The sequence below is a fragment of the Bactrocera latifrons genome, unplaced genomic scaffold (genome assembly GCF_001853355.1).
Source record: "Bactrocera latifrons isolate USDA-ARS-PBARC rearing strain unplaced genomic scaffold, ASM185335v1 scaffold_1230, whole genome shotgun sequence".
In the NCBI taxonomy this organism is placed as follows: Eukaryota; Metazoa; Arthropoda; class Insecta; order Diptera; family Tephritidae; genus Bactrocera; species Bactrocera latifrons.
This window is the reverse complement of record NW_017534665.1, coordinates 25,538-40,682: the sequence shown is the minus strand read 5'-3', so window position 1 is coordinate 40,682 and position 15,145 is coordinate 25,538. Positions and strand designations below refer to the sequence as shown.

The 15,145-nt window shown below is 37.2% G+C and overlaps 1 protein-coding gene across 1 annotated transcript in view; it reads right to left on the bottom strand.

Annotated features, from left to right (window-relative positions):
* Nucleotides 1-7,802: 7,802 nt before the first annotated feature.
* The window catches only part of LOC108978526, a 14,159-nt gene continuing 6,816 nt past the window's right edge, over nt 7,803-15,145 (bottom strand). Inside the window, exon 2 of the mRNA XM_018948860.1 lies at nt 7,803-8,747. Within this exon, the coding sequence (XP_018804405.1) occupies nt 8,191-8,745 (555 nt within the window). The 5' untranslated portion in view covers nt 8,746-8,747 and the 3' untranslated portion in view covers nt 7,803-8,190. The remainder of the gene's footprint in view (nt 8,748-15,145) is intronic.

Below are 15,145 nucleotides of genomic sequence, written 5' to 3'. Positions count from 1 at the left end.
GAACTCGATGAAAAAATATTTGTGTGGAGACCTATCCGAACGTGTCCTTTTACGTAGGTGAATGAATGTGAGTGATAAATCTCGTTGATATCAACGTCAAGAAGTGTGGCCGCAGGCCGATTTGCACCTTGCGCTGTGGCGCGCCTCATTTTCGCTCRTATCTCGGGAACGGTTCGTCCTACGGCCATGATCACGTATACCATTTCGGTAGCAAATGACGTGACAAATAACTTTTGTTTATACATTTTGCCATGAGATGCGTATTTCAGGCGCTAGGTAGACAATTTCACGATTTTAGGCGAATTTCCGAAATTTCAAGGCCGGAGTTGGGGTTRAAGATGCAATCCGATCTCAAAACAAAAAGTTGCATTGGAATTAGGAAGTACTAAGGAAACTTCTCCGCACTAAAAAAGTCCGGAATCGACCCACCCTATTCAACAACACCATGTTTGCAACCATTATGCTAATTGTTAATTTGATGGCCATATATAAATAAGGAACAGTTTTTACAGTCAATTCCACACAACCCATAAAGGCTCACCCTATTGTTCACAACACAACGGGAAAACCACGCCACTTCTACAACACGAAAGCAGTAAAAACACACCACGCAAGCAATACAACTGGATAACCACAGAGACGGAGAAATCAGACAAGCAGACGAAACAACAACAAGYATGCATACGCAGCGGTAAAACMACGCCACTTCCAGCAACATACGCCATCCCAGCAAAACACGCCAWCCCAACGCAACATRTTGCGAATGTGTTAACACGCAGCACAGGCTTGGTGGGGAGTTAGATGGTCGATGGTCAGTGAGTCAGCTCGGGACTGTGGGACTTGTGAACGCCATCTGTTAAGGGTGAGCCTATCCTCTGACCAACTCAACCTTTAACATCGCGGTCGCTTACGCAGTCTTCCGTGGCCGGTATCTTTACGCGGCAAAGGTGGTTGAACGGGACACCACCAGAGTAACACGCGAGTGTCAACGTGAACAGCGTCATTGAGGCCTATATGAGCGCCGCAGAAGTAGCCAGGCGTAGTCGTCGTAGCACGCGGGGGTCAACGTATAGGCTAGGACATAGTGATCAAAGCATACAGGAGCGCCGGCAGAGGTAGCCGGCCGCATTCGTCATAGGACACCGTCATTGAAGCCTACACGAGCACCGGCAGAAATAGTCGAGCGTGGTCGTCGTAGCACGGGAGTGTGYACGCACGCCGTAGGATATCGTCAGCGAAGCCTACGCGAGCGCCGGCAGAAGTAGCCTAGCGAAATCGTAGTGGTACAAAGCAGCCAGTCGTCTAGTACCCAGGAGCGCAGCAGAGCGGGAAACGGTATTGCCCTAACGGGCCTCAATGAACCGTTACCCGGACAGCACTTTCCTCGCGCGACGACACTTCAACGGGGAGACAATTTTATAACTTGAATTATATAATAGAGATTATATTATATTATATTATAGAATAAAATACCATTCGCAGAAGAGCCCCAATATTTACAAATWTATTGTAACGAACCCTGGACACGGCGAGTATACCTCAGCAATTTATACTTGTAAGAAGCAGGGGCAACAAAAAGCTTCGTTACAAAATATATTAAAAAATGTWGGGTGACCACTTTGAACAACAAATGGACCAACTTTTTGTACAGCATTTGAGGACGAGCAATTAACTACTGTAAGTATAATCTTGCTGAACATATTTATTTTCAAGTGTTTGCCTGTAGTTCACCAACGYGGAGGCATTGAAGAACTTAATGGATATGATTGGCACAAAAAGTCAAGACATTGCGACGAGTCTGTCAGCGGACAAGTGTGTTGATGACATTTACAATAAAGTGAGAGAATGTMAGTTAACAATAATTACTTGATAGTTAAATAGCCTATTATCATTCAACAGATATACATGTGTAGTCATTAAAGTCTCAACACTGAGGGTACTGGACTTTATCTACTTCAAAGCAAAATTAATCTCATTGTGTTTTGAAAGCGAAGCAAAGAAATTTGCATATCTTACTTGGGTGAGTGTCAGCTGGAGCGCAGCAGACATTCGAGACAAAAAGTAAATAAATTTTTAGAATTAACTGTTTTATTCCCTTTGTTGTAATCACTATATTTTTGTATGTTTTTGTAGAAAGTGTTAACGTGTAACACTAGTATACTTACTCGAAATAGTATAATTATGCCAAATAAAAAAACACTTTCTATCGCACAATAAATATTGAATACAGAATATTTATTAAGTTTATTTCACAGCAGAGAACGTATATTTATAGAGAAGGTTCACGATATCAAAAATTTAGGGATATTTCAATTTTGGGATATTTACTGTTTGGGATGAGTGCGTTTCACCACAGAAAATTATAAGCGCGTTTCACCACTTAACATCAGGGGCACGACAATAGCAGAACTGAGTAGTTGTTAGAGCCAATGGGAAAAAATATGTTAATTTCAATGTTTACAAATGTATGCTTACAAATTCGTATATTTACAATACGCAAACGACTGCATATAATTTATATACATACATACATATGTATGTATATTTTCTATATATTTTATACCAAAGCACACAAGCATGTACGTACAAATTGAACTATGTCATGATGAATTCCTTAACATCTTTGGAAATATTATATATAAGGTCATACATGCATTATTACCTATATAAATCTTTAATTAATGTAGGTTTGATAAGATATATAATACATATATGTACATACATATTTATTTACAGGTCTTTAAAAGTTTTGATAACATGTTAAAAGACGGAGCGGTCGCACATATTCACGTACATATGTATGTAATTAGGTGTGCATGTAAACAAAAAAAACCACACGCATAATGTTTGTAAATTTGTCTTCCCACAACTTTGTATGAAAATGTGTACACTTATTACTTCATGCGAAATCTTGGTTTCACGGGCAACCAATGGCTGGAGCTCAAGTTTTTTCAAAAAGTCAATGTGTCGATCATTTCAAAAACAAAAAAAAAACGTGATATGCAGCAAGATATGGGCAGTTAAGAGAAATGATTTTCATTTAAGCGGAATACTACTTAACCGGGATTCACCGTACACATAAATCAGAGGAATATTGAATATTTTCTTTGGCAGATTTCTYGACTTGAATGTCGACAAATAAACTATGTTGTCAATTTTATTCTATACTTATATTTGCGGGGTTGTGGCTTTTTCCTTCTCATAGAAATATCAGAAAKTGTTCAATTTATGATTTTTAGCTTTTGTCGACGTCGAGAAAAGACGCTTGTTGTCAAAGGCATGCTCTGGGAGATGTAATGGTGTTTTTATGAATGAAGCAAGTTTGCCTGTTGAAAGTGCGCTTTCGTTCATGAATGAAAATATGGTTGTTGTGTGTTTGTCTACGAATTGGCTGCCATATTGACTTGTGACGCTTGTAGACGTTTGTAGAACAATATTCGTACTTTTTGCGTGCGACATACATATCTACATGGGAACGCATGTAAGTATGTTGGTTTGTGTATGCATTAATTTTCCGGCAATGTCGTACAATTATGAATATGGATGTATGTATGTACATATAGCAGCAGTGCGCGAACACTTTTTACTGATAAATGATAATATCACGATTTGAATTTGAATTGTACTTMMATATGTAGGTATGTAACTATGTGCTGATATGTAAATACGTATGAAAATTGAAAAGAAATGCAATTTACATATAATATTATTGTAATATATTACAATAAGTTGTTTACGATATTATGACAGTATGTCATATATGTATGTATGTAGCATATCTACATACTCATATGTAAATTTATAATATATTATCAAACATATGAAATATTTAAAGAGTAGCTCTTATTTGTACTTTAACTACAAATGTTACTTTGAAAATATCATAATTTAATGATGAAGTTATCAATTTTGCATGCATTCACAAAAACTCGCAAAATGATATTCAATATCAATTAATATAATTGCATGTAAATGTATAGAATTATATGCAAAATGCTAACATACGTCTGCAGTACGAATGTATATTTCTGAGCATGATTTTCATTGAATGCTCAGCTCTCTTCACGCTCCATTGTTAAGATTTCTCCTTCTTAGCTAGCTGTGGTGAAACGTCCTCATCGCATTTTGTTAGCTTTTGAAAGTTTACACGCCTGTCCGTTGTTGGACCTTCTCTATAAATATACGTTCTCTGTTCACAGTCATCGACTATCTCTCGTGCCGTAAAGACGTCTTTTGCTTTTCGCTTACGCAGGGCTTTTCTTAATTTCATCGCCTACTTAATTCATTTTTCACCGCTCGCGAGTGCTTTAGTTCTTTCATTAGTCGTGTTTACATTGCTCTCTAGCATTCTAACCTCAAAAACATAAACTTTTACACGTGTATGATGGCGCCGAGGTCATCAACTATCAGGGAGAATCGCTTCTCTATACTTGACGCGGGACCTAAAAGAAAAAAACGCAAACCTCCCATAACTGTTCAATTAGAAGATTTCCCATTTCTTCCCGAAAATAAGGCAGACGACCCAAAATTAATTGTGATTGAAGGTACTGATCTCTCCCGACCTATTATATCCTACCCATGTTTCACAAACACCATGCCATTAAACAAATTAGCAGTGAAGTTCATAACATATCCACTCTTCGTGATGGAAAACTATTGCTTCTGGTAAAGAATAACAAAATAGCCGAAAAATTTCTAAGGGCAAAACAATTGGTAGGCGTCTGTCCTATATTAGCCACGCTACACGCATTACTCAATCAAGTGAAAGGTACCGTATACGCTCCTTTTCTCAACAATGTTACAGAGGAGATAATCATTAAAGAATTATCCTCCCAAGTAGTGGTTGAAGTTTATAAATTTAAAAAATATATAGATGGGAAATTATTACCGTCGGGAGTGGTCTTGCTCACTTTTAATCYTTATAATTTACCCAATAAAATCGATATCGCCTAGTTCAAAGTATTAGTTCGCCAATATATACCCCTCTCCATGCGGTGCATTCTTGGGCATACAAAAAATAAATACCAACGCCCTCCTCTCTGTGAAAACTCTTCACTCCTTCCTCATTCTCCTTCCGACTGTGATCGCACTTTTTGCGCTAATTGTTTCCAAGCACCCCCCTCCTCCTCCAAGGAATGTCCAAAATTTGTACAAGCTAAAGAAATTCAAAAAATCAAAACTATGAACARGTGGTCAATGCGGGAAGCTACAAAAATATACAAACAACAAGCAAACGTAACAAACTCTTCCAATAGCTCATATGCTGACATTGCATCCACTACAAACACAAGCAAAACCAGTAAAAGCTATAGCCTAGTTACACCAAACAATAGAATCAACGTCGCCAACACAATTTACGGAAACAACAATAATGCCAACAAAAGAAAACTTAAACAAAACACAAACCMATTGACCATTTGCAATTTAGACCTTTCCCATATATCCAGCACACCTAGCAAACAAGCCAACATACCAGACTCCCCGAAAATAGAATCTGATACAGCAATAAAAAGAAATAATAACATTCCATCAACTATTATCACCAACAAATAAAATAAATCTCATATCAAATCACAGATCAAAACGAAAAAGAAACAAACTATAATATAAATCCACCTCTTCAACCAAACTCACCATACTCTTTCTCTCAATTATCATATTATCAACCTCTCAAAACTCTCTCTCAAGTTCTCGCTACCCAAGAACAAAACACATCTGAAAACGAAATGCTAGAATAACGGAACACTTCATAAACGACTATTCACATAAATACATATTCTCACGTTCTGCTATCCGCTCATTTTTTATCAATGGTATTAAAAATTATTCAGTGGAACATGAATGGATATTGGAACAATTACCACGAGCTCCAATTACTTATCAAAGAAAAGAGCACAGATGTGATATGTATTCAGGAAACTCACATTTCAATAACAAATATCCAAAAAACATACTTTCCCAAACAATACACTGGTTACTTTTTTAATTTAAACAACATACATACTAACAAACAAGGAATTGGTATACTAGTTAAAAGACATATMCTTCAGGACATTTTTAATATTACTGCAACATTGTCTACCATATCAATCAAATTAAAACTTAGCCATCCAATTTGTGCTATTAATACTTACATTACCCCTCAGCAAATTCTTAACGAATCCGACCTAAGGTGTATATATCATCAGCTTACCAAACCTTTTCTATGGGTTGGCGACTTCAACGCTTGGAACCCACTTTGGGGCTCTCCCAAATTAAATCCAAGGAGCTTGATAATTGAAAACCTTATAACAAACCACCAACTGTCATTACTCAATAATGGCGCTCCCACCCACTTTTCAACTCATTCAACGTTCACCAATGTAGACCTCTCCTTTTCTTCTCCCGAACTGTCTCCGAGAATCGAATGGAGTGTTTTTTCCGAACTTAAAGGTAGAGACCACTTCCCAATTTCAATCAATATTGCTAATGTCCTACATCCTACAAAATGCACTCACCTCCTACCGATTTAAAACAGACTTAGCTAAGTGGGACAAATTTCAAGCAGAGATATTAAATAGTATGAAATACTCGCCGACAGGCAATATAAACCAATAAACCTATTTTATTACAAAACCTATACGCTCGGCAGCTAACAAATCAATTCCCCAAAGTATAAGAAATATTTCTAAAGCCTCCCCCATTTATTGGAATAAAGAGCTTGAAGACCTTCGCACACAAAAAATTGAATGCTGGAAAACTCTAAGAAATTCCATAACCGATGCAAATATAATGAACTTTAAAAAATCGAATGCTCATTTCACTCAACCTGAATGGCTAATGAGTAATGTTTCAATAAATACATCTCTACATAATTTCAAAAAATCCACCACCAGTAACACAGTTTTTCAACAAAACTTCTTAGAAGTAAGCAACGTCTATAAGTATAAAAAATTTAAAGAAATTTTCAAATTTTTGCGTCCAAATTAACTAATACTGCCCATGCTGTTACCACAGCTAACGGGACAACTTTTACTGGCGGAATCCTTCCATCATATCCGTCCGTATTTACCGCCGAGGCAATTGGAATATATATTGCATTAAAATATGGTATCTTACAAAAAGGCAAATTCCTTATTTGCTCAGACAGCTTCTCCTCCTTGAACGCCATACGCAACATACGAAATAATTCCATAGTAATATCTAAAATTAGAGATATTTGCATTAAATATAAAAGAAAACTAGCTCTTCTCTGGGTGACAGGTCACGTTGGCATTCCTGGGAACGAATATGCTGACAACGCTGCAAGTTTCTTCGAATCTGCCCCCAATTTTCTTAACGAGATGCAAGACCAAAATGACCTCAGTAAAATGTTAAGCAGACACATATATGAAAATAAAGTTGCGGACTGAAAGAAATTTAAACACAAATACGCAATCGTAAATAAACTACGTGAAAAGGTACGCTACCCTAAAAACATCTCAAGGCAGTAAGGAACAATTTTCACTCGATTAAGGATCGGGCACACGCAAATCACTCACCAACAACTTCTTGGCGGAAATCCTACACCATCCTGCCCATTCTGCCCCAACACATGGGACATGTATTCATCCATCCATATCCATGAAACATATATTCAATATCTGTCCAGCACTAGACTAGAGTATTAGGCAAAAACACTTTAATTCTAGTAAATATCAAACATTATTAAATACACCATCTTTCGCAATCATTGTTAATATATGTAATTTTCTAAAAGAATGTAATTATTATAATAAAATATAAACTTTGTAATTTTATACTATTATATCGGAGGCGATGGCCATAGTAGCTTGTATTCCTTTCTTACTACTGACTACTGAATGTATGTATTTTTTTTTTGTTTTTATTTTTGTTTTTTTGTTTTTTCTTTGTATAACACTTTTATTTAGTTTGTATTTTTTTGGTTTCCACATACTGACACTGCGGCGAAATACGGGACTCACGTCACTACGTCACTTTGGCGGGAACACATAAATAGAAAAATTCGGATGTTGCGGTTTTAGGAAAAATAAATAATTGCGGGTCGACCGTCTTTCTTCACGGACGAAACGAAAAAGAGAGGATCCAGTTCGGATCTATCCCTTTTCATAGTTTGGGTGGTGAATAGTAGATTATTCGAGGCGTCTCGTTGATGATCGTGTGGTTGTTGTGTTGTAATAATGAACGGTGTTAAGTACTGTTTTTGATGCGTGTGTGTGTATTGGTGTATGCTGTGAACTGTTGTGTGATGAGGTGTTGTGACGTGACGTGATGGTGAGGTGAGGTGCGTCGTCGTCGCCGGATAGGATCGCTGCGTGGTCTGGTACGGGTGTTGGTGTGATGTTCAGGCAGATTRGTTCGGCGAGGAAATCGATAAAATAGAGTGTGATGCGGCCTTTGGCAATATTGACAAGCGTCGTCGGCCCAGCACCCTATGGTGGCGTGGTCATCTGCCAGGTAGGTCATGCAATGCCCATGGGCTCTTGCAACCAGTTGTGGTTCAGAGTGCTTCATGCTCTTAAAATTGGTGTATCGTTTCAGGGGCGATGGGCAGTGGGCGATGGCACAGGCTGGAACATGGAGGCCCCTGTGGCTCCAATAGCTGCTCTTCTCTCTCTTCGGATCGGATGGCGGTGGTCGCATGACCCTGGTCTTTGGAGCGGCAACGGGTGGATCCGACGATTTCGGTGTAGCGATTTCGGACCTTACGGTGTTGTATATGGTTCGGGTCTCCTCTACGTCCATTTCTATGGGAATATACAATTGCATTAAATTGATTTTATTTATAATGTTAGAGTGTAGTTGTTGTAGCTACATATCTATACATATGTATGTATATGTACAATTGGTTGRTCTTCAACGCGCTTGTTTGAGTCTATTTTTATATACGGATTATAAAGCGGGTTAATTTCGAAGCAGCGGATTTGATTTATTATTTTTTCGATTATTTTTGCGAGTTATTTTGCGGTTTTGGTTGGAGTTGTTCTTCGCTGTTTGGAAGAAAACACAGTTCAGTGACGGGTCGAGTTAATATGCCGGTTTGTGTTCGAACATCGACTACTCTTATGTGACCATCTGATCCTCGATGAACCTTTTCAATGCAGCCTTGTCACCATTCTGTTAGGGGAAGGCATTCGTCCTGTATGATGACGCATTCTCTTACATTGGCTTCCTTCTGGGCCGTTTTCCATCGATATCTCTTATGGAGATCTTTGAGATAGTCTTCCTTCCATCTGTGGCTGAATTCGTGATGGAGAATCTTGATCAGATCTGAACAAAGATCGTAAAACATACAAAGAGAGCCACATACCCTTTTCTAAATGAAGAAGACCTTAATATGGAGGCCTTTATCTGGAAAGGTCCAGCAAAATCAACCAAAGTGATGGTAAAGGGTAGAGCATAGTTGCAGCATTCAGCTGGCAAATCTGCCATGATCTGCGTACGCATTTTGTGTTTGTACATGGTACATGTTTTACACACGAAAATCGTCCTTTTGATTTGTGGCTTTAGTCGCGATATATAAAATTCTTGACGGACCATTTGTTGCATTAAGCGATGCTCACCATGCAGTGTAAGCTGGTGCAGATATGATAGAAATAGGTAAGTAAAACGGGATTTCTCTGGAATAATGATGGGATGTCGTTCGTTATGACTAAGGCTGGAGTTCGGGAATCTTCCATTTGCACTTATTAATCCCTTAGAGTCTAAGAATGGATTCAATACGAGAAGTGAGTTTCCCTTTTCGAGAGGTCGCTTTTCGAGCAACTTTGATTTCTCTTTGCTAAAATAGCGAGTTTGTGTATATAATATTAGACTGACCTTGGCATGTTGCAAGTCGGAATGCGTTAGGTGTACGCAAGGATCATTTGGTGCTCCTTTCATTTTCTGTTTAAGTCTTTGAATGAATGTATGCATGCAAGCGACTACTCTTAATGCTCTAGCAAATGAAGAAAATCGATGGAGAATATCATCCTTTTCTGGAGTGATATGAAAATTTTCAATTTTCCGACTTTCCGGCGGTATTATACTACGAGCGGGAGACCTTGGCCAGAATTCTTATGATTCTGTTAGCCATGTGGGACCGTTCCACCAGAGTGTAATGCTGGTGAGGTGCAGTTGTTTGCAACCTATTATCCCAAGATTAGCTGGGTTATCTGCACTTGCAACATGTTGCCATTCTGGTGGGCCAACCAAGTCTAAAATTTAGGATATTCGGTTAGATACATAGGTCTTCCAGCAATAGGTGGTTTTTCTAACCACGCTAAAACTATTTCTGAGTTTGACCAAAGATACGTTTTAAGATCGGTTAATTTCAGATGGGTTTGAACTATTGAAATTCATTTTGCTAACAGAAGAGCACCATTCAGTTCAAGCCGTGGCAGACTGAGTGTCTTCAAAGATGCATCATTGGCTTTGGCTACCAAGAGGTGTGCAGATATTTTGTTATCGTACTGTATGCGTACGTAAATTGTTGCACAATAAGCTTTTTCAGAGCCATCACAGGAACCGTGTAATTCTGTGTTAATGTTAGCAATTGTTAGCAAATTGTACTCACTTTGTTAAAGGAAGAGGTTTTACCTGTTCRTCCCATTCAGTGCCATCCTGCCACAATTCTTGAATGAGGATTTTTGCTTGAATCATTATTGGCGAAAGCCATCCTGCTTGATCGAAAAGTTTTGCCACAGAGGAAAGTATTTGAAGTTTGGTTAGGGCGGACATTGCAGATATTGACTCAATTGTATATGAGAATTGATATGGTATCGCATTCCATTGAATCCCTAGGGTTTTTGTTGTACTGGCCGTTTCAAATTTAATGAAATCTGTATCTAATAATTCTTCCTTTTTAATGTCTTATATTATTTCAGGGTGATTTGATATAATCTTCTTTAAGAGGAACCCTGCTGAATTTAATGCTTTGATCACTTGCGATAGGGATTCTAATGGGATACTATGGCTACCTGACAGTATATCGTCCACGTATGCGTTTGCATCTTGATGTTTTTTCGCTTAGTTGTAACATTTTGCCAAAAACCAAAGAACAAAAAAAAAAACAATTTCCGAGAATACTCTTAACACCCTTGCGACAGAAACATCGTAGTAGTTGCTTTCCCAACAAGCCTTCTATTACTTCTTTGATTGCCTGYCATGCATTCAATATATATCAATCAAAATATTGTTGAACGCGTCACTTTTAATTAGCTTTCGTATATCTGGATCATTTAGTACGCCTGATTGGAAAAAATTAATTTGTTCTGATGGAAAACCATGGGAAATAAGGAAAAAATTTAAAAGGTCATAAAAAAAAACTGACACATACGAACGCCAAACCCTTTGAGGGTTTTACTATACTGACCTAGTACCATCACCCTGACTTGGAATTTCTCACCCCCTATATTAGCTGTTGTAATGTGTAATAGGCAATTAATTAATTCGCATGCCTGGTCTTCTTCTGAAAGTTGGGTGATTTTTGGTAGTTCTTCAATTTCCCAGAATTTTTTAAGTTGATTATTTAAAATATCCGTTTGAGACATTTTCCCACCTGTGTGGTGAAAGAATTGATTTTTTCATGGACTTGGCCACTTATAATCCACCCAAAGATTGTATTTTGGGCTAACAATTTATTGGAGATTWTCTCTATACCTTCAAGAATTATTTGAGGTATGAAGTCACTTCCTAATTATATGTCGATTTGTGATGGGGTATGACAATTGCGATCTGCTAATTTGAGATGTGAGCATTTTTCCCAGTGTATTTTATTCACTTCATAGCTTGGAAGCAAATTTGTAAGTTGCGGTAGAACGATGGCTTGTGCATCTATTCTAATATTCGCATCTGGAGATACTATGGTAATTGGGCATATTTTGTTCGAATTTTGGATAATTCTTCCGCCCATTTCCGAAGTTTGGAAATTTGAATGTTTTATTGGCAATTTGAGCCGATTTTGAACCTTTGATGATATAAAAAATCTTTGAGAGCCTTGATCTATTAGTGCTCTTAGTTTGAATAAATCACCCTTAAGTTCTATGGTGATAACAGTGGGTAAAAGAATTTTGCTTTCATTTTCTGAATGAAGCGCTTGAATTTTTGCTGCTTTAGAGCAACATGGTTGTTCTTCCCTTTTTTCGGGATTTGAAATTTCAGGTCTACTTGATGTAGTTGTAGCAACTAACCCCGTAGTTTTTTGAAATTGATTTTTCTTCATATTTCGAAAGTTARTAATATGAAGCAGTGAGTGATGTCTTCRTTGACAGTACACACAATTAAATTTGCTTTCACCGTCTTTTGTCGTATGAGCATRCGACAGACAGTTGATGCAAATTTTATGTTGTCTGACAAGATTGTTCCTGTCAGAAACGGATAGTTTTTTAAATTTCTCGCAAGATCTTATATTATGACTGACCTCCTTTACAAATTTCACATAATGATTGCCATTTATTGGTTTGGTTTGACTGTTTGGTTTTATTGTTTATTGTATTGCATATTATTGCTGGCTTGAAGTTTAAACAAGTGTTTACTTGAGTCATTTTTGATGACTTTTTAGATTTATATTTTTGTTGTCAATTCGCTCAGCTATCTCGTATTGAGCAGTAAGGAATGATTTCATTTATTCCCATGTGGGCATTTTTTTGCTTTCCATAAGTGATTGTTCCCATCGTAGTAACGCAGCATCAGGGAGAGTTTCTGCACAAATAGTTACTATGATAGGGTCCCACGATTCTGTGGAGATATTTTGTGTTTTTAACAGTGATATGCAATTAGTCACTGTCGAGTATAAATTTTGAAATTCCTGGCTGGTTTCCTTTTGAATTTTTGGTAGATGTAATAATGTTTTTATTGGGTTTTCTATCATAACCCTTCCATTTTCGTATCTTTCGACCAGTGCTTCCCAAGCCAGCTTAAAATTTTCGTCATTTAAAGAGAACGGCTTGACGATACTGCCTGCTTCCCCTTTTGTTTTGTACCTTAGATGGTATAATTTTTGTGCTTGTGAGAGTTTAGGATGGTTTATATAAACGGCAGTGAACATATCCCGGAAGGAGGAAGGACGGCCATTGGTCATACATCCATTAAAAACTTCAGTATCACAAGCTGGTACTTTGAGATACATGCCTTTATCTAGGTCTTTTGGTGTTGTAACTACCCTGGGAGGGGGTAGAGCCACTACTCGGCCTAACTAAACTTATTTGTTMAGTTATCATTGCCTTTGTTAACTCATACTGAGCATTGGCTGTCGCCGAAGCTTTTGCGTTTTCTGGGAGTTCTGCGTCGTCGGTATGTAGTACTAGTATGTAGTACTGTATCGTACGCTGCCAAAAGACGTGCCTAGAGATTGTTCACACTTTATAGTTTTATATTGAAAACTGATTCTGTGATGTCAGTAATAGGGGAAGCTTGAAGTCTTGTGCAATATCTTATAAAATATCGCTTTCAGTGATAAATCTAGATATTGTCTGATCTTTTGATCATTTTTTTTTATACTCTGCTTTGAGCATGTAGGTTCTGCAGGTGTGCCTTGTGGTTTATCTTCATCAGCCATTTTCGGAATTTCTAATGATAGAGGTGTTTTTGGCTTAACCTCTCTTGATTTATCGGATTGCATTAATTTGAATATATGTAGTTTGAAGCTTTTAGCTCAAAGTTTTGTCTAATAGATATTGGTTCAAAATTAATATTACTATAGCAATGTAGTTGAATAGATTTTCGAAAGAGTATAAATTAAAATTTTATCAACATACATTTTTTTTTGTTTTTTAATTTTATATTTTACAAAAAATATATTTGTGATCAAATTTTTTGATTCGCTACCGCACAAAAAGATTAAAGTTTTTTGTGGGACGAGCCACAATATATTATATTATATTTCAACGTTTAAAACAACATGGTAACACCATGTCAATTTTTTTTTTTTTCGAATGTGAATTTTGTTTCTTTTATTATATTGCCGTCGATCATTATTTTAGTTATATTCTCTGAAGTATAACGGTCCCGTTATATACAACAATAAGTGTGAATTACTTACCGTTACGTTTTTAAAGCCAATTTTATTGGGATATCTGTTTTTATGAACGAGCAGTGAACGGTGAGATGATTGCAAACAGATACTTTTTAATAAAAAAAAATTATTTTATCAAACAAAAAGTAAATTTCCAGATCTTTTATTAATTATTCAATGCAAAAAGCAATAAAAAAAATATGACTTTGCACTTTTTTTTGGGCCGCGGGAAGCACTGCAGTGACGAAAAACGAGAATGTATTCAATCTGTCATAAACAACGGTAAATCCTACAATGGAGTGGAAAAAATTGTAGGGTGTTAAGCCACAACGACTCACAATGCAATTATTTATTAAAAAAAAAGACGAGAAAAGGGGCGCAATATGATTATTTCCGAGAATTTTACACAAATAGTTGTAACATGTGCCAAGATTCGACCTAGAATCTCAGCTATGAAGATTCGGAATGAACTAAACCTGGCCTGCGGTGTTCATACAATGAGAAGACTTCTACATGAACATAATTTATAAGTCCACAGTCCTCGATAAGTACCGTTATTAAAAAAAATTATATAGCAAGTTGTCTTAAATTTGCCAAAGGACCGATTGATAATTTGCCGATTGTGAAATGGCGCAACATCTTGTGGACAGACGTGCCGAAAGTTATTCTATATGGCGGTAAAGGGTTCCGTCAATATCTAAGACGCTCCCCTAATAGAGAGTACGACCCCAGATTCAGCACAAAAACTATGAAGCTTGGCGGTTTAAATTTCATGGTTTGGGGTATTTTTCTTACAGGCCCAATTTTTTTGTGAAGTCCCAATTCACAAGATTACTGGCATAACGGACCGACAAAAACTCGTGGATATAATGCAGTATATTATTGGCCAGCTCAATCCCCTGACCTCAATCCCCATTGAAAACCTTTGGGCAGATGTTAAGAAAGCCGTATGGAATGACAATTCCAAAAACAACAATGAGTTGTGGACCGTAGCGCAGCAAGCATGGCAGAACAGAGTCTCGTAGATTCTATGAAGAGGCGTTACATTGCTGTTATTAAAAATCATGGCCATGCTACCAAGTACTAATATCTCGTATAGACGGAACTTCCAAAAATCCTTCAGTTAAAAAAAAAAATGATTACTTTACTACT